This window comes from Mixophyes fleayi, chromosome 12 (genome assembly GCF_038048845.1).
Source record: "Mixophyes fleayi isolate aMixFle1 chromosome 12, aMixFle1.hap1, whole genome shotgun sequence".
NCBI lineage: Eukaryota > Metazoa > Chordata > Amphibia > Anura > Limnodynastidae > Mixophyes > Mixophyes fleayi.
This window is the reverse complement of record NC_134413.1, coordinates 61,597,179-61,624,977: the sequence shown is the minus strand read 5'-3', so window position 1 is coordinate 61,624,977 and position 27,799 is coordinate 61,597,179. Positions and strand designations below refer to the sequence as shown.

Sequence of the window (27,799 nt, the reverse complement as noted above, 5' to 3'; positions counted from 1 at the left end):
TCTACCCAGCAACACCAGATTTTTCAAAGACAGGCTACTCTATGCATAACCAGCTTCACTAAGAGGCATGCCGCTGACAACCTGTTAGAAAAACTAAGGGATGTTATTGCAACATGGCTTATCCCACTTGGATTCTCCTCAGGATATGTCATTTCTGATAATGCCACTAATATTGTGAGAGCATTAAAGCTGGGTGAATTCAATCACACTCCCTGTTTTGCTCACATGATCAACTTAGTGGTGTAGAGCTGTTTGAAAAATGTTAGAGATGTGCTGTAAATGCTGTCTGTGGCCCGAAAAATATTGCAACATTTTCGGCATTCTGCAACAGCATGAAGGAGATTACAACAGCTACAAGGAGAATTAAATTACCCTGCCACCAACTGAAGCACGAGGTGGTAACAAGATGGAATTCCACCCTTTATATGCTTCTAAGGATGGAGGAACAGCGAAAAGCCATTCATACTTACTCCACAAGCTATGACATTGGGAAACGAGGTATTAAAGTAATTTTATCATTTTCAAATAAGCATTGCATAGGCGATGGTATTGTGTTTCTAACGCACAAAGTGATTTTATTTTAGCAGATGTAAATAGTCAACAATTCAATACATTGTCATAAAATAAAGAACAGTACAGTACAGTCAATACCAAAAGTTACATACATACCGCGCTCTTATCGCATGCGCTCGCTGCGTACCCACGGGACCCAGTGGACAGTATATCTGTTAGAATACTGTGATCAGTGAAGACTGAGGAGTGGGGGTGCAGCTATGATTATATATACAGTACAGTGTTACAGAGTGAACAATAGAGATGACGTAGCTTGCTTCTATAGGTCCAGACAAGGGTGGTTCCAGGGTAAACAGGTCATAGGCTGGTTCAATCTAAGGAATCCAAAGGAGGGGGTCATCTCTCCAGGGGATGAGCTCTGATCTTCCCGCCAAGATTACTAATCCTAATAGTCCATAATTCCTTAACGTTAATAACTTGCGTATGCACTCTGTGATCCCTTCGCAGAGTGAACCGGACAGTCGCAAATGTAAAGGGAATTATTGATATCAGACATGACACATTTATTATGACCTGAACTTTAAATAACACTAAAGTGTGCATATAATCATAATATATAAACTAATAATAAACCAAATACTGTCAGCTCATAAATCACTTTGGAATGGAATCTATAAATACTTATGTGAAACTAAATGTTATAGTGCGTGTGCGTGCATGCACATTTTACCGTGCGATCGCATCATGCCACGCGTTACGTGGCGTACGGATCGCAATCGCAAGGCAAAACAATATTAACCAATATACTTTCGTTCATCCAATTATACGACTTCGACAGAGAGAAAATGTATTTTAGTCCAGCGCAGTGGAGAATACTTTCTGTGTTGTGAATGGTACTGAAACGATTCGAAGTAGTCACCTGTGAAGTGAGTTCAGGCACTGCTAGCATGAGCCAAGTGATTCCCTAAATTAGACTTTTGGAAAAGCAGCTTGAGAAATTGAAGGAGGAGCTGAAGCAAAGCAATTGCGCTACGTATGTCACACTTGTAGATCAAGTACTTTATTAGCTTCTCCAAGATAGAGATATCAACATCTTGAAATCCTATCACTACATTTTGGTGACTATGCTTGATCCTAGGTTTAAGAGCTATGTCTTCTCTTTATTTCCAACTGACCCAGATCTCAAGATATGCAATGAGCTCCTGGTGAGCAAGTTGACAGCTCGAGTGGTACATGACACAACAGTGTCTCCTCCTTCAGTTTTTCAAGCATCTGCTGATAGAAAAAAACTTAGCTGTCCCAAGAGACCCAGAGATGATGCAGACGAGTCAGCGCAACATTTTGACATCTTGCCTGGTCTAAAAAAATTGACCAAAAATCGTGACACCACTGCCTTAAATCCACCTGATTCTACTATCAACATCAAAAGAATGGTGGAGGATTATTTTAAATTAAAAATGTTATTACACAATCAGAAGTGACAACAAGCATAAAGGAAATAGTGGTAACAAAGAGACCAACTAGTGTCACATTTCACAGGAAGAGTGCTATATGTAGTAAAACATGTAAACGATAATACTAGGGAACTGAATCAAGCTATAGCAATATAAGTTAAGATGAACAGAGGTGGGAGAGGAGGGGGAGGATTGGTTGTCAGTTTTTGCATGCCAGGGGAAGTAGGAACCCCACAGCTGAGGAAGCTGCCAGAGTTATGTCACGAAACATGGGAAAACTGGTAGACCCATAATCACATGGTGAAAAGGTTACTCAAAAGGAGGTGAGCGAGGGGACTACAGATATAGCCAGGGAGCCCAGACTTGGTGGAACCTGTCTTCCTTATCTCACAGGTGGGAGGTAATTTTCTCCATATTGGCAATGACCCAGATATAGGATTTAAGAGAAGAGACGCAAGGGGGTTCTGTAAGCTTCCATGCATGACCTAACTATCAGATACCTGGCAGCCGCTAAGACATGTGAAGCCAGTATTGCTGAATGGGGATCGAGGTCTGGTATAGGGTAACAAAGGAGAAATGACAGCAGATCCCTCTTAACAGGGCATTGGAGAACAGAGAAGAGCAGACCAGCAACCCGCTGGCCTCTCTCCTCAAGATTTCTGTGCACATGTGTGTCTGTCTCGAGTTCCCATTTCCTGGCAGCGTGACTCTTCTCTCTACTTCCCTTGCAGCAAACTCCAAATTCCCTCGCGGGGTTCCCTGGCGAAGACCGGGGGCGTATTTAGATTCCGCGCCTCCTAGCATAGCAGAGCAAATATTAGCAAGTGTCCTTCAGTCTCTGTGACTTGTGACAACTCAAACTTAGTTGGTGCGGGAGATACCACATGCTATTGATGTGTTGAAGCAAAGTGTCGCATATATTTTTACACAGATTGGGAAGTCATCTATTGTTCTACACAACAGATTGTTGCATGTTTTGATCTCTACACTAACCTTGAAACGATTATAGGAACTTTCTACCTGTCAATATTTCTCACAAAAACAAAAAGTAACACTCCTAAACATACCATTATTAAAGCTCTTCAAAAGGCTACTTACCGTTCTAAAGCATTGCCTGATGCAGCTGATTTTGGATCTGATCAGATGACAATTCATCGCCTGAGACCCCACTCACCCACAAGGATGTGATTGCTATAGTAACAAAAACAATTCAATCAGAAATGAGAGCAATTATTTCAGAGCTTCGATCAGAAATATCAGAAATTGGTTCTTGTACAGACATTGTTGAAAATCCGCTAGATATAATCTCCAAACACCAGCAAACAACAGACACGGAGATAGCTGACCTGCGACCTTTAAGGATCAGTTGGAAGATCTAAGATGCAACAATATCTGGATAAAAAATTTACCAGAATCAATTTCTGCAAAAGCCCTGCCTGACTACCAGGAGGGTTTATTCCTACAAATGATACCTGAGTTTTCAAAAGATCAACTTAATTTAGACAGCTCTACGACCCAAAACCAAGTCCAGATCAGCCACCCCGAGACATAATTATACAATTTCATTACTTCAAAACTAAAGAGATAATTATGGCATCCGCTAGAAACATACAATCAATCCCCTATGCTGGATCGCATCTGCAACTGTAACAGGACCTGGCTCCTTTTACTTTGAAAAAATGTAGAGATCTCATTAACGTAACACAAGTTCTATGCAACCATTCGATCAAGTACAAGTGGGGCTTCCTATTCCAATTAATTGTCTCCAAAGATGGCCAGAACCATTGGGTGAAAACCCCAGATTTGCTGAAACGTTTTCATCTTATCCAGGATTCTGAGCCTTCCACCTCAGCTTCTTTATCTCAACAGAAAACTCTGGTCCCGGAGCCATCCTGGCAACAAGCATGATACATACATATAATTTAACTCCAGTCTTTTCTCTCTCTCTGGCTGACTTTTTTTATGAGGTTTGAGTAACCATATTGCCTTAACTATGACTCTCACTGTTTCCCTTTCCACTCAATAGGGCATAGACCTATCCTAATCCAGAGTACCCCAAAATAGACCTGGAGTCTCTTTTTGTTGTTTTCTCTTTCTCCGGCTTAAGCGGAGCCCTTTCAGAACAGTCCACAGTTCTAGTTCAAACTTTAAAATGTGTATATGTTTGAATCGCTTCGGATTCTATCTACTTGTTGTTTATATTGTGTTATTTATATCACTTTGACTTGTTATATACTTATGTTGCTTCCCTACACCCACGCTTTTCTCACCCGCACCATGGGCTCTAAATGTGCGCCATGCGCAGATTTTGTCAATAATCTTCCATATTCCTCCCACAATGACATTACCATCACTAATTTTTCCACTACCAAAGAGATGGTGTCACGCAGCTCGTCACATCTCTTTTTTTAGGTCCTGTAGCTCACACCGAGAACAGGACTGCCGCACCTTTTCCTTCCTTTCTTCCTTATGTGTCTTCCCCTCTCCACATCCAGCTACTATATTCAAATAAAGGCTCCAACCTCATTGATAAAGCAGAACTCCTTCCACACTTTTATCCACCATGAATCTCAAAATAATATCTCTTAATGTCAACGGTCTCAATTCACCAAACAAAAGCACAATGGCCTTACAATATTTTAAGCGTAAAAACCCAGACCTGATTTTCTTGCAAGAAACACATCTTAAATATCCCCACCCCTCATTGGCTACCAAATCATATCCACATGCTTTTTACTCTTCTGCAAACGCAAAGCATAGAGGTACAGCATTACTGATAAACAGTAGAGTCCCACTGACAATTGCCTCAAAGATATCTGACTCTCTTGGTAGATATATCATGCTTAGAGGCACCTTAAACCAGAATCCCATTACTTTAGCTTCAATATATGCCCCAAATTTGCAGCAGGGAGCCTTTCATGCAGATTTCTTTCAGCAACTTTCTTTACATGCAGGTAATATGACTATTATGAGGGGACTTTAATACTATCCTAGACCCAATATTAGATAGATCTACCCAAACGCATATTTTGGTGGGACATACCAAGGAATCTAGTAAGTTGAAGGCCCAACTGAAGTCAATTTATATGATGCCTTGCGCGCTTTTTATTCCTCTTTCAGAGTCTACACTCATTATTCAGCCCCTCACGACCTATACTCAAGAATAGATCACTTTTTTGTTGACAACTTGACAACCCAGAGACTGGGAGATGTCCGGGTCCTCCCAGTGTCCTGGTCAGACCATGAAACGGTTGAGCTGACTCTGCACTTACCCCAACTCCTTCAATCACACCCTAGATGGAGACTTGACAAGTCTTTGCTCCTTAAGAAAGATCATATTTCCCAGATATTTCAAGCTATTTCTGAATACCTTTCCCAAAATGTTTCCCCAGAGATATCACAATCTATCCTCTGGGAAACCCATAAGACCACTATACAGGGTATCCTTATCAAAATGACAGCGCAGAATAGACGGAAAGAAGGAGAGCATACACAGAAGCATGAACAACAGATACAGCACATTGCATCTCGCCATCAAATTAACACCAAATAATGTTTGTACTCCAAACTTCTCTCTCTTAAAGGACAATTAAACCAAATATTATTAAAACAAGCAGCTAAGACTCTCCTATGGGTTCAGCAAAAGTATTATGAAAAAGGCGATAAAGTTGATACTATCTTGGAATGCAAACTCCATGTCCGCTGTACTCGTAACAGAATAATGTAATTGAAAAATTCCACAGGATTTCTACTCTACGATCCTCAAAAGATTGCGCAGCGGTTTCGGGATTACTACACCTCACTTTATAATTTGTGTCCAACAATAGATGATCCGGCCCAGCTTAATACAGTATTAAGAACTACCTCTGTTCTTGCCAACTACCCAAACTCACTAGAGACCAATTAGCAATTCTCAATGCAGAGTTCACTTCAGAAGAAATTCCTGATGCCATCAAAGCATTGAAATGCCCATCTGCCCCAGGCCCAGATGGATTTTCTGCTATATATTAAAAAAAATGTGCCCGCCAATTGGTCCCCATGCTCACCGGATTGTTTAGTTCGGTTCTGGAAGGAGGCAAATTTGATGGAGCCACCACCGAACAGGGATTGTAGTGATACCTAAACCGGACAGAGATCCAACTGAAATGAGTAGCTACAGTCTCATATCTCTTCTTAATGTTGATTTAAAGCTTTTTGCCAAAATACTGGCTAATAGATTGGGCACTGTTTTCCCCTCGCTAGTTCACCCTGACCAAGTTGGATTAGTCCTGGGAAGGCAAGCTTCAGATAACACCAGAAGAATAATAGATCTAATTCACATAGCTAACAGCACATCTCTCCCTGCTTTGGTGGTTGCATTAGATGTTGAGAAAGCTTTTGATAGAGTGGCCTGGCCCTTTATGCAGCAAACACTAGTGAGCATGGGAATCCAGGGAGCTTTTTGTAAAGGAATTTTCGGCACTATATCATAACCCTACAGCCTCAGTTCTAGCGAACGGTCTTACCTCTCCCTTCAAAATAAATAATGGCACCCGCCAGGGATGCCCCTTATCTCCCCTACTTTCCGCCCTTATTATGGAACCTTTAGCTGCTAGGATTAGAAACAATCCCGACATCACAGGCATCTCCACAAGTTCTAGAGACAATAAGATAGGTCTGTATGCTGATGATGTTATACTTACATTATCTAGCCCACACATTTCTCTACCCAACCTCTTTAAAGAAATTTCAATCTTCAGTTCCCTTTCGAACTTCAAAATTATTTCGGACAAATCTGAAACGCGTTAGAACTATTCCCCATACCTGTCTGAACTATACCTTTGAAGAAGAAGGTGTTATAAACATCTTTAAGGATTATATGCTTACCACGGAAAAGGACTGTGATTAGTGCATCGTATCGAGCAGGTACGCTAAGCTATTAAGCACATATGACAGCCGCCGATGGAGTTATTTATATAATAGCACAGCACCTCCTTTGTTGGAAACTTATTATCTAATAATCTTTCCGGACATGAACCGCTATCCACAGGCTGGATCTGAATGAAATTATTTCTTGTCCGGGTCGCTGTACCTTCTTAAAGGAGTACACACATCCCGATATCTCCGTGTGTTGCTAAGGATCCATGAGGGGCATATCACTGCCAACAATCTGGGTATTGTATTAAGTGACTATACATGAATATATCCTGGAAAACACGATTGCTTATATGGATTAGGAGTCATTATATCTTATTACTACAGGCACTTCATTATTGGGTGAGATCTTTCCCGTTATACATCACACACAGCTGTGGTTTTCTTAATAATTCCAGACTCTAGCTTATTGTTGTACTGGCCAGACACCTACACTGTTATAGCAAATAGAGTCATCTTTGTAATCAGCCATAGGATGTTATTTATGCTACTACATTGGTATATGTTATGATTATATGATGTACATGTGAGTTCAGTTGTTTTTAAATTGATTATTTTAATTAAATATTTTATCCTTTTGGACGCACCTTGTATTTCTGTTTGTTTATTCTGGAGGTCTGGGCCTTACAAGCAATAAAAAAGTATTATCGAGCAACACATATGTCCCAATGTATTCGATGGCACTCACCATCCCATCATAGAGTGTGGACTCAAATTGAAGCAGATATATTACAATTGTGCTCCCCATATTCCCTGCTCTGGATATCATCCAAACACAGGACTATGCATCTAGCCCTTTGCTCTTAGTCACTATCAACAAAGTCTGGTCATTTACAGAATGGAAAGCACAGGACTATGCATCTAGCCCTTTGCTCTTAGTCACTATCAACAAAGTCTGGTCATTTACAGAATGGAAAGCTTCACAGCTTTCCTCAAAGACAAACCAGTAAATTTCCAAAACACGTGGTCTTCTTGGATGAATTACTACAAGGCTGAACCTCCATTAACAGCTTGACATCCCCCCGTTGTTTTAGCACATGTTCCCTATAGGCTTTGAAGGTTTTAAAAACACTTAAATCATAGAAATTTATAGCCTAGTTCCACCTTCTTACCACTATACATGTTACTTATCTCTTCTTCGTTACCTGATTCATGGAACAATGAGTAGCAATCACCTTTCTCCCTCCCTCCCCTCCCTTCATCCTTTTTTCCCTATTGTTGTTCTCCCCTTTCCCCCCAAAGTAACATAAATAAAAAAAGATACATTCTTACTTCTTAAAGATAGCATACCTATTCTCCTTTTGTTACTTTGAGCTCTTTTCAATGTTTGTAAACATCTTGTGTTTCACATGTATATATTTTGGTGTTTTTTTACCTATGTTGTTTTGTAAAACCTTAATAAAAATTACTTTTCAAACAAAAAGAAAAGGGTTGGAACATGCCTGGAGGAAAAGTGGGTATGTGCCACAGGTGCATGAAGGACATAGGGGTAGGACAAAGAGAGGTGACGTTTAGAGATCTCCCAGGTCCGATCAGTAATTACTAAGATAGGGAGGCATTTATGCAAGGCCATCCTGGAGACAGATGGTAATCCCATATACCTGACAGATCTGGAAGAGAGAGATAAGCAGTTTCGTTATCCGCCCAAGAGTGGGAGGCTGGAGGAGCATAAGAGGACAACCCCTGAACTAAGTTGAGCTATATAATAGTAGGCTTTGAGGTCAGGGAAGCCTCAACCACCACTGTTTGTAGGTTTTTTTAGGTAGCACCAGTTGAACTATGGGGGACCTGCCCCATCAGACAAATTTGGTCAAGTGTCGTTGCATAGAATATAATTCGGAGAGAGCTATCTTTGTAGGGAGTGAATGTAATAGGTGAAGGAGTTGGGATAGGATTGTTATTTTCACAACAATGATTCTGCCCAGCCATGAGATAATGAAGACCACCAGGAAAAAATATTGAATCTAAGCTTGAGGAAAAAAACCTGGATATTTCTCCTGATGTTTGGACTCGTAGGAGGTGGTGATGTAGATCCCAAGTACTGTAGTTTTTTTTTTTGCCAGTGAAAGTGGAAGTGAGAGGTTAGTGCATGGCAATCCCGGAAGGGAAGGGTAAAGAGCAGGGCCTCAGATTTTGTTATATTAATTTTGTTATATTAATTTTATATCCAGATATGTTGCCATAACTAGTCAAAAGGTTAAATAAGTTGGGCAGGGAGATTAGCGGTTGCAGAAGGGTAAAAAAGAGAGATCTTGCTCTCCAGTGCCCCCTATCTTCACACCTTTTATATCTGGGGAAGCTCGGATAGTGACTGCCAGGGTTTCAATGACCAGGACGAAAATCAGTGGGGAGGCGGGACATCTCTTGCATGTGCCATTAGAGATTGAAATAGGGTCTGAAGGAGAGCCATTGAACATGACTTTGGCGGAGGGGTGGGAGTATAAGACCTGTATGCTCGACAGGAAATCTCCAGACAGGCCAAAGTGCCATAGGGTATATACCAGGAGATCCTGTTGAAGGCTTTTTCAGCATGTAAGGATAAAATGATTGAGGGAGTTTTCCTAGTGTAAAGCATATGAATGAGGTCAATAGTTCTCCTTGTATTATCCCTGGCCCGCCTACCAGGAACAAAGCCTACCTAGTCATAGTGGACAAGGGCAGGGTGTACGGAGTTCATCCGGTTGGTAAGAATATTGGTATAGAGATTTAAGTCATTGTTAAGCAGAGATATCAGGCGATAACTAGCACAACTATAGGGGTCTTTACCTTCTTTGGGAACCAGGGAGATCCGAGCCTCCAAGGATTCTTGGGGCCAAGAGGCACCTTTCAGAACAGAATTGAAGAGGGTGGAAAGAGGAGCGGCTAGGAGAGCTGCAAATCTCTTATATGGAAAACAGTGGTCCACTAAGCGCCGAAGTACAATAGGGTAAGTGAAAGCAAGTGTATTGAGCACTTCCGTACATGAGCCGGCAAGTGCTTAAAGAATGGCCAAATGTTGGTAAGTGATCTAACAGTGTATAGAGGGTTTGAGAGGTGTAGTGGCTCTGCTGGGTTGCAGATGAGCAATAACCTATGGATGAGCAGATGGATTACTGCGGTGACCGTGCTGGTGATTAACCAGTGGTGGGTGCCAGAAAGTACTAGGTTGGAGGCCACTGTTTATGTGGTGCTCTGTGTGTGCAGAAATGGTATGCAATTACCTTATCAGGGTAGTGTGTGAATCTGTAACTACCGCTGGCGGGGATGCTGCTGGTCGCGTTGTCGGCTCTCAGGTGGTGCCGGATGTGTGCCTCTGGCTACTGCTGGCGGGGGTGCTGCTGATCCTTTTGTCGGCTGTCCGATAAATGGTTAGAGAATACAAGGCAGATAAATAAGCTACACAGTGTGGCAATAGGCTGTACACCGACGCGGTTCGTCCTCATCTGGACTTTCTCAAGGAGTTACTGAATGTTTGCAGGAATGGGTGTTATAAGGGTAGGGGGAGCCGTTGATTGGATGGGATAACAAGGAGGTGATTGGCTAACTGGGTAAATGGGTGGTGTAGATTGTCCAGCTTGATGTGGATACAAAGTAGCCGGGTAATATGTATAACAGATGTAACGGGCGATGCATCGTGCGGAATATAAATATATTGGATACAATGTACAGCAGTTGAATGGGGCAATATTTGTGGCTTGTAAGTTGCAGACAATTGGTGAAAAGTGAGATCAAATGATATCATCATCATCACCATTATCATCATCAACATTTATTTATATAGCACCACTAATTCAGCAGCGCTGTACAGATGTAACGCCCCCCCCCCCAGTGGTGTTTTAGTAAACCCTGCACCTCAATGAATACAGGAAGGGTCACCTAGAGGTCAAGCTCGAAGTTCATGAAAAGTTAAATAAACTGGTTTCTATGAGACTAAGTGAGAAGAAGGAGGGGCTGCCAGAAAGGAGGGAGAGATAGAGAGAGATACAGGAGAGGAGAGATGTAGTTGGGCACCTGGGAGAGTGGGGTGGAAGCTCCAGGATCCCCCAGCATTGTCTGGAAGTCTGAGTGCGGTGACTGCACCAGGGCAAGGAATGTGTGCCCTGGATGAGGGGGAGAACTGTTATATAACATCTGGATAACATTAAGAACTGTGCAGGAGGAGTAATGAGATATATTTAAGACCATATTCGTATTGCTCATTAAGAACTGTGCTGGAGAGAGTAAGGAGCTGTATATATATTTCTTTATTGCTGCAACCATTATGATTATCGTGCTGGAGGAAGAGGAGTGTAAATAAAGAGTTCAGTTTGTCATAAAGATGGATTGGCGTCCAAATTATTGTCACGTTTATTACACTGCACCCCAAAGTGACATCACCTGTGTCCCACTAACTACAAAGAAACACCTGCATGTGCAGGGACCCCCTGATCATTTACACCCATGCCCACCAGCTAGCCAGAGAATAAGAAGGAGGGGCACTGTGTACCCTTTGCACCCTACACTACACACGGTGACAGGGGGTTACACAGAGAACTCACATGGGGAGAACATACAAAATCCTCACAGATATTGCCATGGTCGGGAATTGAACTCATGACCCCAGTGCAGTAAGGCAGAAGTGCTAACCACTTATCATATATAACTCAGTGGATAAATGAATAAAAATACAAATACATAGCAATATTGGAGTATATGGAATATACAAGACAGAGATAGTAAAGGGAAATGCCATATGAGTGCTTGAGACCAGTGATAGGTGATGAACAATTGGACGGTGTGGACTTCAAATCTGTTAGTTTCCATCTGTATTAGTGGATTGGATATTAGTATAATGCAGGCAAAGAGCAGACCGGTCTGTACGGATTTGCGACCGGGGTGTTGCAAAGTGAGTAAGAACATGAGCACTAATAAAGTTACATGAACAAAGTAAGATAAATTGTAACAGATGATGGCAAATATGTGGCATTAAAATATGACCATAAACACATGAATAGATACATATCATTATTATATATGAAATATCCAAAATGCCAAAGATACAGTCCATGAACATGTGGCGCAGGATATAATGGTATTCAGGGCCTGGATAACATATGCGTGACCATATATGCAGGGGATATGGTTGTGCTGGTTATGGAAATTTGGAGTATATACCATGGGTCATTAAGGCAAAAAAAGGGTAAATGCTCTCTGGGACAAACCATGTTACAATGCAAGGGGTGCAAATTAGTTTATTATTTTGCACATAAGTTAAATACTGGCTTTTTTTTTCATCTAGCACACAAATACCTGATAGCTTTATTATTGCACTGAAATTTAAAGCTGAACTAGGACATGTCCTACGCTAACTATAAAACTGTCCCCACATTTTACATTTCCCTCCCCCTCCAATGCAACATGGTTTTGCCCAGGTGCAAATGTTACTCCTTTTTTATGCTTTGCTCTACTTAATGACTCAGGTCCCATGTCTTTACCCAGAGTGGTGGATTTGAATGTGACATATTGTCTGGGCTGTGGGCTGTAAGTCCAAAATTTAGTACTGGAAGGTGTGAGTTCTAGAGGCTGATGGGGGCTATGGAGATCTATGTTGCTGGTCTGTAATGTGTAGAATAGAGGCGCTCGTTAGTTGAGTATGGATTTAAGGTCAAAACTTATGTTTAACCCTCTAGGGGTGGGGGTCTTGAAGTTACAGATCCAGCTTGCTTCTTCCCTGTTTACTTGATTCATGAAATCCCTCCCTCTACAGTTTTTTCCAATTTGTTTGGAATGGTACAGCAACAGCAACATCGGGCACCACCTGAGAGCTGACAACAGGATCATCATCACCCCCGTCAGCAGTAGCCACAGGCACACATCGGGCACCACTTGAGAGCCGAAAACAGGATCAGCAGCATCTCCGCCACCGGTAGTTAAAGACGCACACACTACCCTGATAATGTAATTGCATACCATTTCTGCACACACAGAGGACCACATAAACAGGCACCCACCAGCAGCTAATCACCAGCATGGACACCGCAGTTATCCATCTGCTCATCCCTATACTATTGCTCATCTGCAACCCAGCAGAGCCACTACACATCTCAACCCCTCTATACACCATTAGGTCACTCACCAACATTTGGCCATTCATTAAGCACTTACCGGCTCATGTATGTACGTAAGTGCTCAATACACTTGCTATCACTTACCCTATTGTACTTGAGCGCTTAGTGGACCACTGTTTTCCATATTGCTACCCAGGAGGATGGTTACCTTACTCCCACGGAGCAGCTCGTACAAGCTCATCGTACACTGCTTATGTGCATCCTCCACTCATATATTCTTTGCAAATCTCTTATATTAGCCTGCAGAAAAAACTTTGGGTCCAGGTGCGTTTGCTAGCTTTTTGAGCTTTTATAACCTGCTCCACCTCCTCTAGGGTGATGAGTTTGCTAAGGCGGGCTGTTGCCTGGGGGAACAGTTTAGGAAGAGTGGCTTCCGTCAGAAATCTTTATATGTTTCCGGGTGGAATCAGTAGAATGAGGTAGATTATACAGTTTTAGATAGTACTTCTAGAATTCAGAGAAAATTGATTTATGGTCATAAACCAGGACCCCTAAGGTGTCCCTGATAGCCAGGAGATTCCGGGCAGAGATCCTAGTCCCGAGCTGAGTTGACAAGAGCTTATCGGCTTTGTCACCTTTTTCATTAAAACGCTGTTCAGCCATTTTTGCTTGTTGGCCAATTGGTGGGAGAGCAAGAGTTCAAGTTCACCTCACACTATTTGTTGAAGAATGTCAGGGTCTGGGTTAGATTCATGTTGGGTCTCTAGCTGTTGCAGCGAGACAGTAATGCGTAGAGTTTTAGTGAGCCTCTCCTTTTTTGCACTTGCATCTAGGGCTAATAGATGACCCCTGATGACGGTCTTATGGGCATTTCAGAGGGTTGTAGGTAAAAAGTCTTGGGAATCGTTTGTTTCAAGATACTCAGACAGAAGGAAATTGAGGAGCACAACAGTGTTTCCGTCACATAGTAAAGACTCATTAAGCCTCCAGGAAAAGGAGGAGAGATGTAGTGCTAGTGAGGAAAAGTCTGAGGATATTGGGTCATGATCTGACCATGTTATTGTGTGAATACGTGAATTAAGGAGTTTAAGGGTCAGGTCGTGGCTGAGCAGGATAATGTTAATTTGTGAATATGTGTTATGGACAGGGGAATAGAGGGAGTAGTCTCGAGCTAAAGAGTCAGATCTCTGCTACCTATCATACAGATTATGCAGTCTCATGAACTCTTGCAGGGCCTTGGAGTTCCTCCCATCTCTCCTGTCAGAGGGGCCTTATCTATCCAGGGAAGGTGTAAGAACCGCGTTGAAGTCGCTCCCCATTATCAATTCTCCCTTACAAATCTGAGATAGTATTGTACCCAGTCGTGTAAAATTTTTATGCTGGTCCTGGTTTGGAGCAAAGATATTCACCAAGGTGCAAGGGAAGTTGTTCAGTTTACCCACTAGAATAAGAAATATACCCTCCTTATGTCTACAGGCTTCCAGAAGCTCGAAAACAATATGATGAGCGAAACGAATTGCCATGCAACGTCTATTCTGAGCAAAGTCACATGCATGATAAGTGAGAAGGAATGTTTTGGATTTTAGGTTTCGAATGGAGGCGTTTTACAAAGTAAGTTTCCTGGAGAAAGGCAAGATCACCTTTAAGGGCCTGGAGAAGCGTAAAGTTTGCTTCTCTTTGGGGTGCATTGAAGCCCTTAACATTGAAGGAGACGAGGCGGAGAGTCATTAGAAGATCAGTGGCAGGGAGTCAGGAAAAAGAAACAAGGGCATCAAAATAAGGTTCTGGCTAGCTGAGGGAGTGAAGAAATGGAACGACCAAGAAATGGGAAATCAAGGTAGGAGTATAGGGAGTGTCAGGAAGGCAAGGGGAAGAGGGCGGGCGTGGTGCTAAACACCTGTCCATGGTAATGGTAAGGAAAAAGGAATGACACAATAGGTGCCCAGGGGCCAGCTGAGAGCAACAAGCTCTATGAGGGACGTGACTGGCAGACACCAACCAAAGGGTGGAGAATTATTTTAACGACAGCATATAAATAGACACGTCAGACAGTTCCTTTACATACTGGGAGGAAAAAGAGGCAATTTGGAGACCCATGTACAAACTCACATTGCAATACCTAAGCTGCCCACCCTCCAGTGTGTACTCAGAAGGAGTTTTCAGCACTGCCGTGAACCTTGTCAGCGATCGGCATAGGAGGCTACTTCCGAAAAATGTGAAAAAGATGATGTTCATCAAATTCCATGAGGAAGGCCTTTACAGACAATTACATCAAAGTACAGAGACTTCTGTAATGGTGGATTCCAGCAGGGTGAATTGATATTGTGTGAGGATGATGTACACACTGCTGAGGTTTAGGCTGAGGCTGCGGATGATGACAACAACAGCTTGCCACTGTAAAGTTCAATGACAGCACTGCAAGCTTAGCTTACCTGCATTACCTGCTCATTGGTAGCTAGTTTTGTGAGGGCCTAAACAAACCAATCACTTCAGCAACAAAAGAGGCAGTCCTTGTCGCTGAGGTGATTGGTTTGTTAAAATGTACATATCCATTTTAACATGTTACCAAGGACAAATCCTTCTTGCACTATTTGACATTTCGGCCTTGGTCTTTCAGCTTGTGTAACAGTCGACAATTCAGGTGTCAACAATATTATTAGGTCGCTTATTCACTTGAAGGACAGTAGGATTGGGTAGACTATTCAATTGTGGACAGTATTATTATAGGGCTAGGGATATCGTTGGGGACAAGTCTAGGGATAGGGTCAGGGACAGATCTAGGGACTGGAATAGGGAGAGGGTTAGGAATAGGGACATGGATAGGGATAGGGATAGGTCTAGGGACAGGGTTATGGACAGGGACAGGGTAAATGCTAGGGATAATACTGTCTATATTTGAATGGTCAACCTAATAAACACTGTCTACATTTCAATTGTTGTCCTAATAAAGCTATTGTTGTCATTATATTGTTGACTTTATACCCTTCTCTAGTCTGCTGCCCATCAATCATATTATGTAAATCCTACATACGAGTGGGTGGGAGGGCCCAAGGACATTTCCATCTTGAACCACTTTTCTTTTCTGCCACTGCGGTGTGGCAATGTTTCCTACATGTAATATAAACTGCCCTGTGTTTTGCTGTTGCTCTGTCGCTTAGTAACTAGCCGCTTCCTGCAGGCTTACAGTTCATTGGTTGCTTGTTTTGAGGGGGCTAAAACAATCCAAGCACTTCAGCCACAAAATTGGCACTCCTTGTCACTGATGTACTTGGTTTGCTAAACTGTACCTGCTACCCCTCCTGTTTCTGTGTGAGTTTGTTAAATCTTTTTAAAATATGGGTGGGAGGGAGGGCCCAAGTACAAGTCCATCTTGCACCACTTTTTTTTTCTGCCACTACTGTGTGGCAATGTTTTCTAAATGTGCTATGAACTGCTGTGTGTTCGTGTCGTTGATCTGTCGCTTAGCTTCAAGCCAGCTTGCAGCTGTCTTTGGTGAACAATAGATGAAGATAATATTGTGACCTGTGAGGTGGTGAAAATGAATGGAAATGACTGGAAATTAGTGTTATTTAGGTTAATAGTAATGTAGGAGCAAAAAAAGAGACACATAATATGATTTTAGCATATTTTAGCAATTTTTCAAAAAAGTACAGATCCAAAACGAACACACGTGAGGCTGGTTTTGCCAAAACCAAAAGCAAAACAAGAAGTTAATACAGATGCAAAACCAAAACACAGGGTTGAGTGAACATCTCTAGTATTTGACTTGATGCAATTAATATATGGCAGTAGAGAAAGAAAGTGAGGTAGGAAAGTGACCTCAGTTGAAATTAAGAATGAAAGAGAGGCATAGACAAGAGAGAATGATTATAACACTTAGCTTTCAAAATAGTATTAATTAAAACTCACTTATCATGAATAAAGTGAATGAGAATTAGCTAAAATATGCAAAGACCTGTGCACTGTTTATGTATTCTACAGTCTATTACAGCTTTATTCAAAGGAGACAGAAGGAGGGTGTAGATATAAGGAGCATTGAAAATTAGTAAGGGGAATGTGCTGTTCACAAATGTTTATGAAGGAGGACAGAATAGTTAATAGAAAGAGGAAGTGCTGGGGTGGACACAGAAATGGAAACAACAGACAGACTAGTTTGGAAGGTGCTACATACAGAAATTTAAAAATGAGCATTCCAACCAGGGCGTTTCCTCCCACACTCCAAAGATAGATAAGTAAATTGTAATAAGACTAAATGACTCTGTGTGTGTGTGTGTGTGTGTTAAGGATGAGCGGGCTCGGATTCCGCTAATCCGAGCCCACCCGAACAGTGCGGATCCGACGGGATCCGAGCACTGTTCGGGAACTTCCGGGTGCCAAACTAATCCAAACCGAGGCTATGACATCCAAGTCTCGCGTCGGATCTCGCGAGACTCAGATGCCATAAATACTCACCTTGCGGCCGCCATCTTCATTTCGCCTGACATCAGGGAAGAGGGAGGGTGTGTAGGGTAGTGGTGCTCTGTCCTTGTGTCCAGTGCTCTGTCCTTGCTGAGTCCAGTGGTGCATCAGTCCAGTGCTCTGTCCTTGCTGAGTCCAGTGGTGCTTTTGTCCTGTGCTCTGTGCTGCTGAGTACAGTGGTGCTTTTGTCCTGTGCTTTGTTCTGCTAAGTGCATAGTTAATTTAAAAGTATTAAAAAATCTTAAAAAAAATTTAAAAAATAAAAATATATTTTTTTTTATACAAAAATCATTTAAAAAAAAATATTTTTTTTTTTTAAAAAGTATAAAAAACATTCTTGCAGTCCAGAAACATTAATACTGCAATCTATTAAAAATTGTTCACTGTTCCAGCAGTGTTTAAAAAATAGTACTGTAATACAACGTGTGCTGCCACTACTATGGAGTATCAAAATTTGGAGGATAAAGTAGGGAAAGATCAAGACCCACTTCCTCCTAATGCTGAAGCTGCTGCCACTAGTCATGAGATAGACGATGAAATGCCATCAACTTCGTCTGCCAAGGGCGATGCCCAATCTTCAACACCTGTGGCTGCGAGGAAAAAGCTCAGTTTTCCTGAATGACCCGCTGGCGGGGATGCTGAGAACATCTGGTCCAGACTGAAGGACCTGCCAACCATTGCAGACATGTCTACTGTCGCTGCATTGGATGCTGTCACAATTGAAAAAATGGTGGAGGATTATTTTGCTGACACCATCCAAATAGACATGTCAGACAGTCCATATTGTTACTGGCAGGAAAAAAAAGGCAGTTTGGAAGCCCCTGTACAAACTGGCTCTATTTTACCTGAGTTGTCCCCCCTCCCGTGTGTACTCCGAAAGAGTTTTTAGTGCAGCGGGGAACCTGGTCAGTGAGCGGCGAAGGAGGTTGCTTTCGCAGAACGTTGAAAAAATGATGTTCATAAAAATGAATTATCAATTCCTCAATCAAGCACAGCACTGGCCTCCAGATCCTACAGAGGGACCTGTGGTTGTGGAGTCCAGCGGGGACAAATTGATAATGTGTGAGGATGAGGAAGTACACACTGAAGGGGGAGAGGAATCAGAGGATGACGATGAGGACGACATCTTGCCTCAGTAGAGCCTGTTTAGTTTGTACAGGGAGAGATGAATAGCTTTTTTGGTGTGGGGGCCCAAACAAACCAATCATTTCAGCCACAGTTTGGTAGGCCCTTTCGCTGAAATGATTGGTTTGTTAAAGTGCGCATGTCCTATTTCAACAACATAAGGGTGGGTGGGAGGGCCCAAGGACAATTCCATCTTGCAACTCTTTTTTTGGCATTATGTGACCGTCCAACAGTCGTTTGCCATGAGCACGACGTACGACAGTAGTCATCCTATGGCAAAGCGGATAACTGCGGCCTTAACAGCTATGTTGGTGTTAGACGTGTATCCGGTGTCCGCCATCTGTGCAGTGGAATTGAGACTAGTTGGAGGAGGTATTGTGGCCCCGGTACCAAATTGGGTACCGGGGCCACTCCACTACGCAGTCCATAAAGCTTCGTATCAGATATTAAACTACGTTCAATGTTGCTGCCAAATAAAAAAATAATGAAAATGCCCTGTCATGAACGAAAACAAGAGGTAGTGACGCGTTAGAACTCCACCCTCTATATGCTGCAGAGGATGAAGGAGCAGAAAAAGGCCATTCAAGCCTACACAGCCATCCAAGATGGGCCACGTGTTTGTGCCGCCCACTTGTGTCGCTTAGATTAGACATCCAGCTACCTCGGTGCAACGTTTTGGACTAAAAACAATATTGTGAGGTGGGAGGTGTTCTGAATAGACTGGAAATTAGTGGAAATGGTTGTTATTGAGGTTAATAATAGCGTAGGAGTTAAAAAAAAAAACCCAAAAAACTGGATTTTAGCACTTTTTATGCTTTTTTCAAAATAAATCAGAACCCAAAACCCTAAATCAGAACCAAAACCTTTCGTCAGGTGTTTTGGCAAAACAAATCAGAACCCAAAAGCTCAAGCTTATCAGAACCCAAAACCCTAAAAGTGGCCGGTGCACACCCCTAGTGTGTGTGTGTGTGTGTTAGGGAACATAGGGAGGGACTGATATGAATTATATTATATGAATGTATCATGTATTATGTAAAGTGCTTTGTACTATTTAGGCACTATATAAATAACTGTTAATACAAAAATAATATATTGTTGTAAAGCAACAAGATGAAATTCTATTTTAATTATATTGTAATTTGTTATTTAGAACATCTGTATCTTCTGTTTCTATTAGACATGGAGAATTGTCTTCAGTGTCCAGAAGACCAGTGGCCGGATGAGAAGAGAGATAAGTGCATCATGAGATTAGTAGACTTTTTGTCCTATGAAGAGCCGCTTGGTTTGGCTTTAGCCTTACTAGCCATTGTTCTATTTATCACTACAGCATTCATACTTGGGATATTTATTAAACACAAGGACAGCCCTATAGTGAGAGCTAACAACCAAGAGCTTAGTTATACTGTACTTGTTGCTCTCATGTTGTCTCCCCTCTGTATATTATTATTTATTGGCCATCCTATGAAGGTAACATGCTTGCTAAGACAGGTTGCCTTTGGTATCATTTTTACTATTAGTATCTCTTCTGTACTTGGAAAAACAGTCACTGTTGTTATTGCATTCAATGCTATAAAACCTGGCAGCAGACTAAAGAACTGGATTGGATCCAAGGTTCCAAGGTACATTGTTCTTTCATGTTCCTTGGGAGAAGCGGTAATATGTTTTCTATGGATATTTTATTCTCCGCCATTCCCAGACTTTGACACCAAATCTCAACCATCTGTTATGATATTAAAGTGCAATGAAGGATTCGAACCTGCTTTTTATATGGCGATTGGATATAATGCATTATTGGCATCGGTTTGCTTTCTCGTAGCCTATTTTGCCCGCAAGTTGCCAGACATGTTTAATGAAGCCCAGCACATCACTTTCAGTATGCTAGTGTTCTGTAGTGTCTGGATCTCTTTCATCCCAAGCTATCTGAGCACCAAAGGAAAATATATGGTAGCTGTTGAAATATTTGCCATCTTGGCTTCTAGTTCTGCACTGCTAGGCTGCATATTTCTTCCCAAATGTTATATTATTTTATTCCGACCTGATTTGAACAGCAGGAGAAAGTTTTTTCTTAATTGATTTTTATTACAATTAAAATGTCTTTAGTATGTTAAAATATTGTCTGAAATGTAATTAGCAATATAAAATATAAACTTACCACTAGGCTTTAATGGAAGGGAGACAAATTATATTTGTTGAATGCTATTTTAAATTGATTCTTGTAATAAATATATTTGTAATATATAATACTGTAACCATTTTAATGAGAAAACATATAGAAAAAAGGTAATCCAGAGTAATAAGTTTATTGCTATGCAGCACTATTGTAAGTTGAAATATAAAAATAAAATTGTAACAAGTGAAAATGTATGAATTAACTAATAAACCCAAATTAGATCAAATATTCTCTTGTTAGTTTCCTTTTATGTTTTTTAACAGTTTATGATTTTTTTTTAAGTTTCATTTTTATATTGGATATATAACTTTAGCACATTAATGTGATTATTGTAAATTTTCTATATGGCACGCATCATAAATAATTGTACACTCATCAGCCACAACATTGAAAACACTGACAAGTGGAGTGAAACATTGATTATCTCTTTAAAATTGCATCTGTCAAGGAGTGGGATTTATTAGGCAGCAAGTGAACAGTCAGTTTTTGATGCTGATGTTTTGGAGGTGGAAAAATTGGCAAGCGTAAAGATCTGAGCGACTTTGACAAGAACCAAATTGTGATGATTTGACAACTAGGTCAGAGCATCTCCAAAATGGCAGATCTCTGGGTGTGTCCGGTATGCAGTAGTTAGTACTTACTAAAACATATACCACCTACCTAAAAATTGTTTCAGACTAAGTACAGTCTTTCATGGCAATTGTATCCCCTGATAGCAGTGGCCTGTATTAGCAGGGTAATGCAACCTGCCACACGGCAAAAAATGTTTAAGAATGGTTTGAGGAATATGTCAAAGAGTTTAAGGTGATGACTTGGCCTCCAAATTTTCCAGATCTCCGATTAAGCATCGAAGGGATGTGCTGGAGAAACAAGTCCGAACCATGAAGGCTCCACCTCACAATTTACAGGACTTAAAGGAACTGCTGCTAATGTCTTGGTGCCAGGTACCACACTATACCTTTAGAGGTGATGTGGAGTCCATGCATTGATGGGACAGAGCAGTTTTGGCAGCATGAGGGGGTCCTACAAAATACACAAATGTTAGTTTTCAATGTTGTGGCTGATCTGTGTATATCTCTTATACCCAGATCCAATATCTTATTTAATAATTGATATTGTAAGGATCATACACTACTTTTTTTTATCTGTAATCCATAAAATTTATATTTTTCAGGATTCTGATCTTATTTATTATATAAAAAAAAGGGAATGTTATAGTTGAACCTCATTTGAGGTGTATACTAAGTTACTGGTATTGCTTATAAAATTATTTAGATTTGTAGACTCTCTTGTTTTATCCCTCTAAAAAGATCAGGATTTTAATAAAGCTGATCTCCCTTGGATGTGAGATACTTTAATCAGTAGTCTGAGTCATTTTACATCCAAGTCCAAGTTTTCACTTGCACAGTCCAAGTTTCACTAGTTTTATGTTAATTTAAAATCTCTTTCATTTATTATTATTCATATATATCAGTAGACTCTGTAACTTAGTTAAATTAATTTATAAAATGTTGGGCAGCCCCTCTTGCACTCCAGTTTGTACATGGAGAGTACAGAGGATCAATGCCAACTCTCTTGCACCCCATTCTTTAATTCTTTATATTAACTTATTGAAACTTTTGTAAGATGACTCCCAGGTGTCCCATGGCTGCTAGTGCTTGGGAAAGACTTGCCTTTAAAGCTGTGTCCAGGTATGTCTTCAGCCCAGATAAAAAAGTATAGCATCGGCTCATGTTAGGTCTGGCGAGAAGGGGAAGACTTTGGCGTGAGTTAGTCATCTTAATATATATTGCAATTGGAGATGCTAATGCTCTGTTTTAGGAAAATCGAGCCTACCCGAACATCGCCGATCCGAGTACCGATCCGAGCTGGCTCGTTACTTTTGCACGTCCTTGGAACTGAAAATGAGGCAAAAGTCTTTGTTGCATCATAGGATCTTGCGAGTTTTGGATTCTATATGTACCGCCCTCCACGGAGATCCAGCGGCATTTCACAGACAGGCACAGAAGGGGTATGATCGGTCTTCGAAGTCTCCAGTGCAGTTGGTCAGCGTCATTGCTCAAACAGAATAAGGAGGGGTGGCAGTATTCTTGGCAGTCTCCAGTGACATTGCTCTGTGCCAATACTCACACAGAAACAGGAGTAGAAGTGTTCTTGTCACTCTCCAGTCTCAGTGCCATTGCTCACACAGAAACAGGGGTAGCAGTGTTCTTGTCACTCACCAGTCTCCAGTGACATTGCTCAGTACTATTGTTCCTGTTAGTCTCCAGTGCCATAGCTTAGTGGCATTAATATGGCCACAAGCTTCTGGCACCAGTCATGATGATACTAGTCCTGCTCTGTCATCTACTAAAGCCTATGCTCAAGGGCATAGTGGGGTTAAGTCAGGGAAACTGAAATCCAAAATACAAGCTTTTACATCGGTAAAGAAAAAACAACTCTCTAATAAAGGGAAAGTTTACTGTAGAAAATCATAAATTGGTAACATGCCTTTCTACCCAAAATATTAATAAGTATTCTAGCATCAGCTAGCTCCCTTCTCTCAGCTAGACCGCACCACCTGCAATCTACACAGTCATCATCCTCACCCTCATCAGTGTATACATCATCCTCACACAATATTAATTCATCCCCGCTGCAATCCAACCTTACCGAAGTCTCTGTATTTTGATGTATTTGCCGGTAAAGGTCTTCCTCATGGATTTTGTAGTTCATTTTATGGCAAAAAATTTTGGGCAATTATTTTAGACTAGATCAGAGTTCAAAATGTTGTGCTGACTCATCTGCATCAGCACTAGGTCTCTTGGGAAAGCAAAATTTTTCCTAACAGCAGTTGATTGAGAAACTGAAGGAGGAGAGGTTATATCATGTACCACTTGATTTGTCGACTTGCTGAACAGGAGCTCATTGCATCTCTTGTAATCTGGGTCAGTTGGAAGGATAGAGAAGACATAGCTCTTAAACCTATGATCAAGCATAGTCGCCAAAATATAGTGATCCGATTTCAAGATGTTGATAACTCTTGGATTCTGGCAAAACTAATAAAGTACTTGATCTACAAGTCTGACATACTTAGCAAAATTGCTTTGATTAATCTCCTCCTTCAATTTTCAGCACAGCTGGGAACTTTGTCAGGGATCGGCATAGGAGGCTACTTTCTAAAAATGTGAAAAGATGATGTTCATCAAAATGAACTACAAATTCCACGAGGAAGGCCTTTTCCGGCAATTGCATCAAGGTACAGAGACTTCTGTAATAGTGGATTCCAGCGGGGATGAAGTAATATTGTGTGAGGATGATATACACACTGATGAAGGTGAGGTTGAGGCAGAAGATGATGACAACAACATCTTGCCACTGTAGAGTTAATTGACAGCATTAATAGCTTAGCTGCCTTAAGCCCACTGTTATTTTGTTTTGTAGGAGTCCCAAACAAACCAAGCACTTCAGACACAACTCATTGTCGCTGAAGTTAATGTTTGCTAAACTGTACCTGTGACCCCTCCTTTTTCTGTGTGAGTTTGTTAAATCTTTTTAACATATGGGTTGTTGGGAGGTCCCAAAGACAATTTCATCTTTCACCACTTTTCTTTTCGGCAACTGCTGTGTTGTAATGTTTTCTAGATGTGCTATGAACTGCCTTGTGTTTGTGTCTTTGCTCTGTCGATTTGCATCCAGCCAGCTCGCCTCAGTCTTTTAATGAAAGTCTATGAAAATAATATTGTGAATTGAAAGGTGGTCCAAATTAACTGGAAACGACTGGAAATTAATATTATTGAGGTTAATAATAATGTAGGACCAAAAAAGAGCCAAACTGTGTGATTTTCAAACAAATACAGATCGAAAACCAAAACTCAAAGTTATTACAGCTCCAAAACCAAAACACGCCGGTCAGTGAACATCCCTAATTGCAATATGTGGAACTACACACACACACACACACACATACATATATTATATATATATAATGTATGAGGTCACACACGATTTCAGCCCGCAGTCTCCCTCTGCCTATCACACAGGTTATAGACCTATGGAGTCGCCCCCCAAACACAATGCTGTCACACCCCCAAACACTTCAGGTTCTGCCACCACCTATTGAGTAGGGGCAATAGGACCCCAATATACTGTCCCACACTGGCACACAGGCTTCTAGTTCCACAAACTGGCAAGAACCACACCAGCAGACACAGGGTTAACTCTTCACACCTCCAGACTGTTACACAAATGTACATGCAAGCACACACAGCTTGTTAATCAAATGTATTAACAAATCACACACTGGCATTCCAAAGGGTTAACTTGGTCGAGCTCTCTTCTAAACAGGCTAATAGATTCGTTAGAGTATCAAGGACACAACTTATTAAATTATAGATTTAATATACAAAAGTATCAAATGACTCTGACTGCAAATCTTACACTTTGCCGTCAGAGTCATTTGATACAACATATTTACCCTGCAGTTATGAATTATCCCTTATAAATAACTGCAAGCTCTCTATGTTAATGACACACACAAACATATATATTCAATAGACAAAAAAATTGATTTTAATATGTCTGTTTAAGGTTTCTTAAACTTACACATAGTTTACAATGTAAAAAAAACTTTTGAAACTCTTCCACTAAAATTCCAAAACCAATGACATTATAATTATTAAGGGAAGAGCCTTTCTGGGCATGTTCTTTGCGCTTTGCAGACATTGTATGTGGGCAGCACGGTGGCTTAGTAGGTAGCACTTCTGCCTCACAGCACTGGGGGTCATGATTTAGATTCCCAACCATGGCCTTATCTGTGTGGAGTGTGTATGTTTTCCCCCGTGTTTGTGTGGGTTTGCTCCGGTTTCCTCCCACAATCCAAAAAAAAAACATGCTGGTAGGTTATTTGGCTGCTAGTAAATTGCCCTTAGTCTCTCTCTCAGTCTGTTAGGCAATTTAGATTGTTGCAGGAACTGATGCTGAACAGCGCTGTGGAATTAGTGGCGATATATAAATAAATAGATGATAATCACATCATGTGGTTAGCTGCAGATTCAGCACTATCATGGAGTGAGATTGCTGTCGTTCACAAAATGGTGGAGCTGCTAATTCACAGATGTGTTTGTTGAAAGCAATGTCATTACAGTCCGCGTTGGTGTAATGGTCAAACGTCAATACTTTTTTTATATAGTGTAGATCAATACAATACAATATACAGCTGCTACTTGTAGAGTACATATGCCAAATAATAATTGGGTACCAGGGTAGAAAGATACTTGTGAATAAAAGTCCAATATGCATATTGTAGAGCAGAGGTTAGCATCCTTTGGCTCTGCAGCTGCTGTTGAACTACTAGTCTCAGCATGCTGTGCTAGCCACATTTTGAAGTCTCTGTGGAGGACATATGGGGTATATTTATTAAACTGTGGGTTTGAAAAAGTGAAGATGTTGCCTATAGCAACCAACCAGATTCTATTCATCATTCACTCTAATCATTTATTTAGTACATTCTACAAAATGACAGCTAGAATTTGATTGGTTGCTATGGGCCACATTTCCACTTTTTCAAAACTAGTAAATATACCCCACAGTGTTTCAGAGTGTGTGCAGTTTATATGAGGAATACCGGGCAGTTTTTGGAGAAGGGTTAATGAGCAGCATGAACTGTGCCAGGACGGAATACTGAATGGCAGGGGTGAGTGTGCCAGCCTTCCACAACTAGAATTCATAGGAAACCCCTCCGGGTTTTACACGGCCATTCTCAGCCCTGGCTCCTAGACTCCAATCCTGGCTGCCTGGTTAGAAATAGAAAATTCAATAATAAAACTTGATAAGATGCAAGTTAAATGGCACATGCTTGGACCTCCATCCAGAACACATTTTCCGTTACTTGGAGAGTCACCCAAACCCGCACAAGAAGGGGGGCTGGCTAAGGAGTTGTTGCCTAAGATGACAGCTGCTGGGTGAGGATGTCTTCCTCTTGCCCCATGTGCCATGCCTTATGTGTGCCACTCAGTGACACTGGCACAGGCTGCAGGTTGGGCTATAGAGAGGCATCCAGGGCTTTTCCTGGGGGGCTGGGGAGTATGTGAACTGGGGCAACTTTTAGAAGTGTGTCAATTTACTCATGTCCAGGGCATATAGGGCATAATGAGTTCCTCTGACAGTTATCCTTTTTATCTACTGAACCAGGCTACAACTGCTGCATAACCTCCTGGGAGACAGAGTTGTCAATCACTCTGCTGCTTGCTAAAAATACTGCAGTCTGGGGTCCAGGTTGTCACAGCAGAGAAGTTATTGACAGCTGCACCTCTCGGGGGGTTGTGCAGCAGTTAAGCTCATTTCTGCATGTGCCATGGATGGAAAAGTCCTCCAAAATGAATTCTCACCACCAGTCACCCTGTCCATCCGCAGGGACAGCATACACCCAGAAAGCACTGGTAGAGGGGTTGCTATGGGTGCAGCTCTCAAAATCCTTCTAATAATCATAATGCTGCATGGCAGGGGTGTGTGTATGTGAGTGAGAGTGTGATGGGTGGGTGCCTATAACCGTGCATTTTTGGTCAATGTCACACTCCTATTTTTAAGCACGGCATGGGGAACAGGTGCCTGTTCTGTCACTCAAACTCTGCACGGGTGATAATCGTATTTCCGACACTAATAAACCGACACAAAGAATACTGACACTTAAAATACTGACAAGTAGGAAATACCTAACGTTAAAAACACCGACATGCAAAAAATACCGACAGCCTCAGGGGCGCACGCAGGGGGGGTCCTAGTCTCTGGAAACCCCTGTCCTGCCTGGTGTGCCTGAGCTTTTATTTATTTTCAGGGGGTGCCGCGAGCGGGGGGGGGGGGTCGGGGGGTGCCGCGAGCTGGGGAGGGCCAAATCATTGGTGGTCAGTGGCAGCAACAGGCAGCCAATCATGAGGCTGCCTGTTGCTGATTGGCCTCAGACAGGAGGTGCTCACTTCACTTCCTGTCTGAGCAGCAAGGAGCAGAGGATCTGGAGCACCTAAAGGTAAGTGAGTGGTCCTGAGTCAGTGTTGTGTGTGAGGGCAGTGGGGTGGGGGGGTGATGTAAATGTGTGTTGACAAGAGGGCTTGTGGCAGTATAATGTGTGTGATGGTCCGGGGCTTGTGGCAATTTAGTGTGTG

At 41.7% G+C, this 27,799-nt stretch overlaps 1 protein-coding gene across 1 annotated transcript in view; it reads left to right on the top strand.

Annotated features, from left to right (window-relative positions):
- LOC142108929 (vomeronasal type-2 receptor 26-like) overlaps positions 1 to 20,563 on the top strand; it is an 86,141-nt gene extending 65,578 nt beyond the window's left edge. The window contains exon 3 of the mRNA XM_075192907.1: positions 19,668 to 20,563. Coding sequence (XP_075049008.1) covers positions 19,668 to 20,563 — 896 coding nt within the window. The remainder of the gene's footprint in view (positions 1 to 19,667) is intronic.
- The last annotated feature ends 7,236 nt before the right edge of the window (positions 20,564 to 27,799 follow it).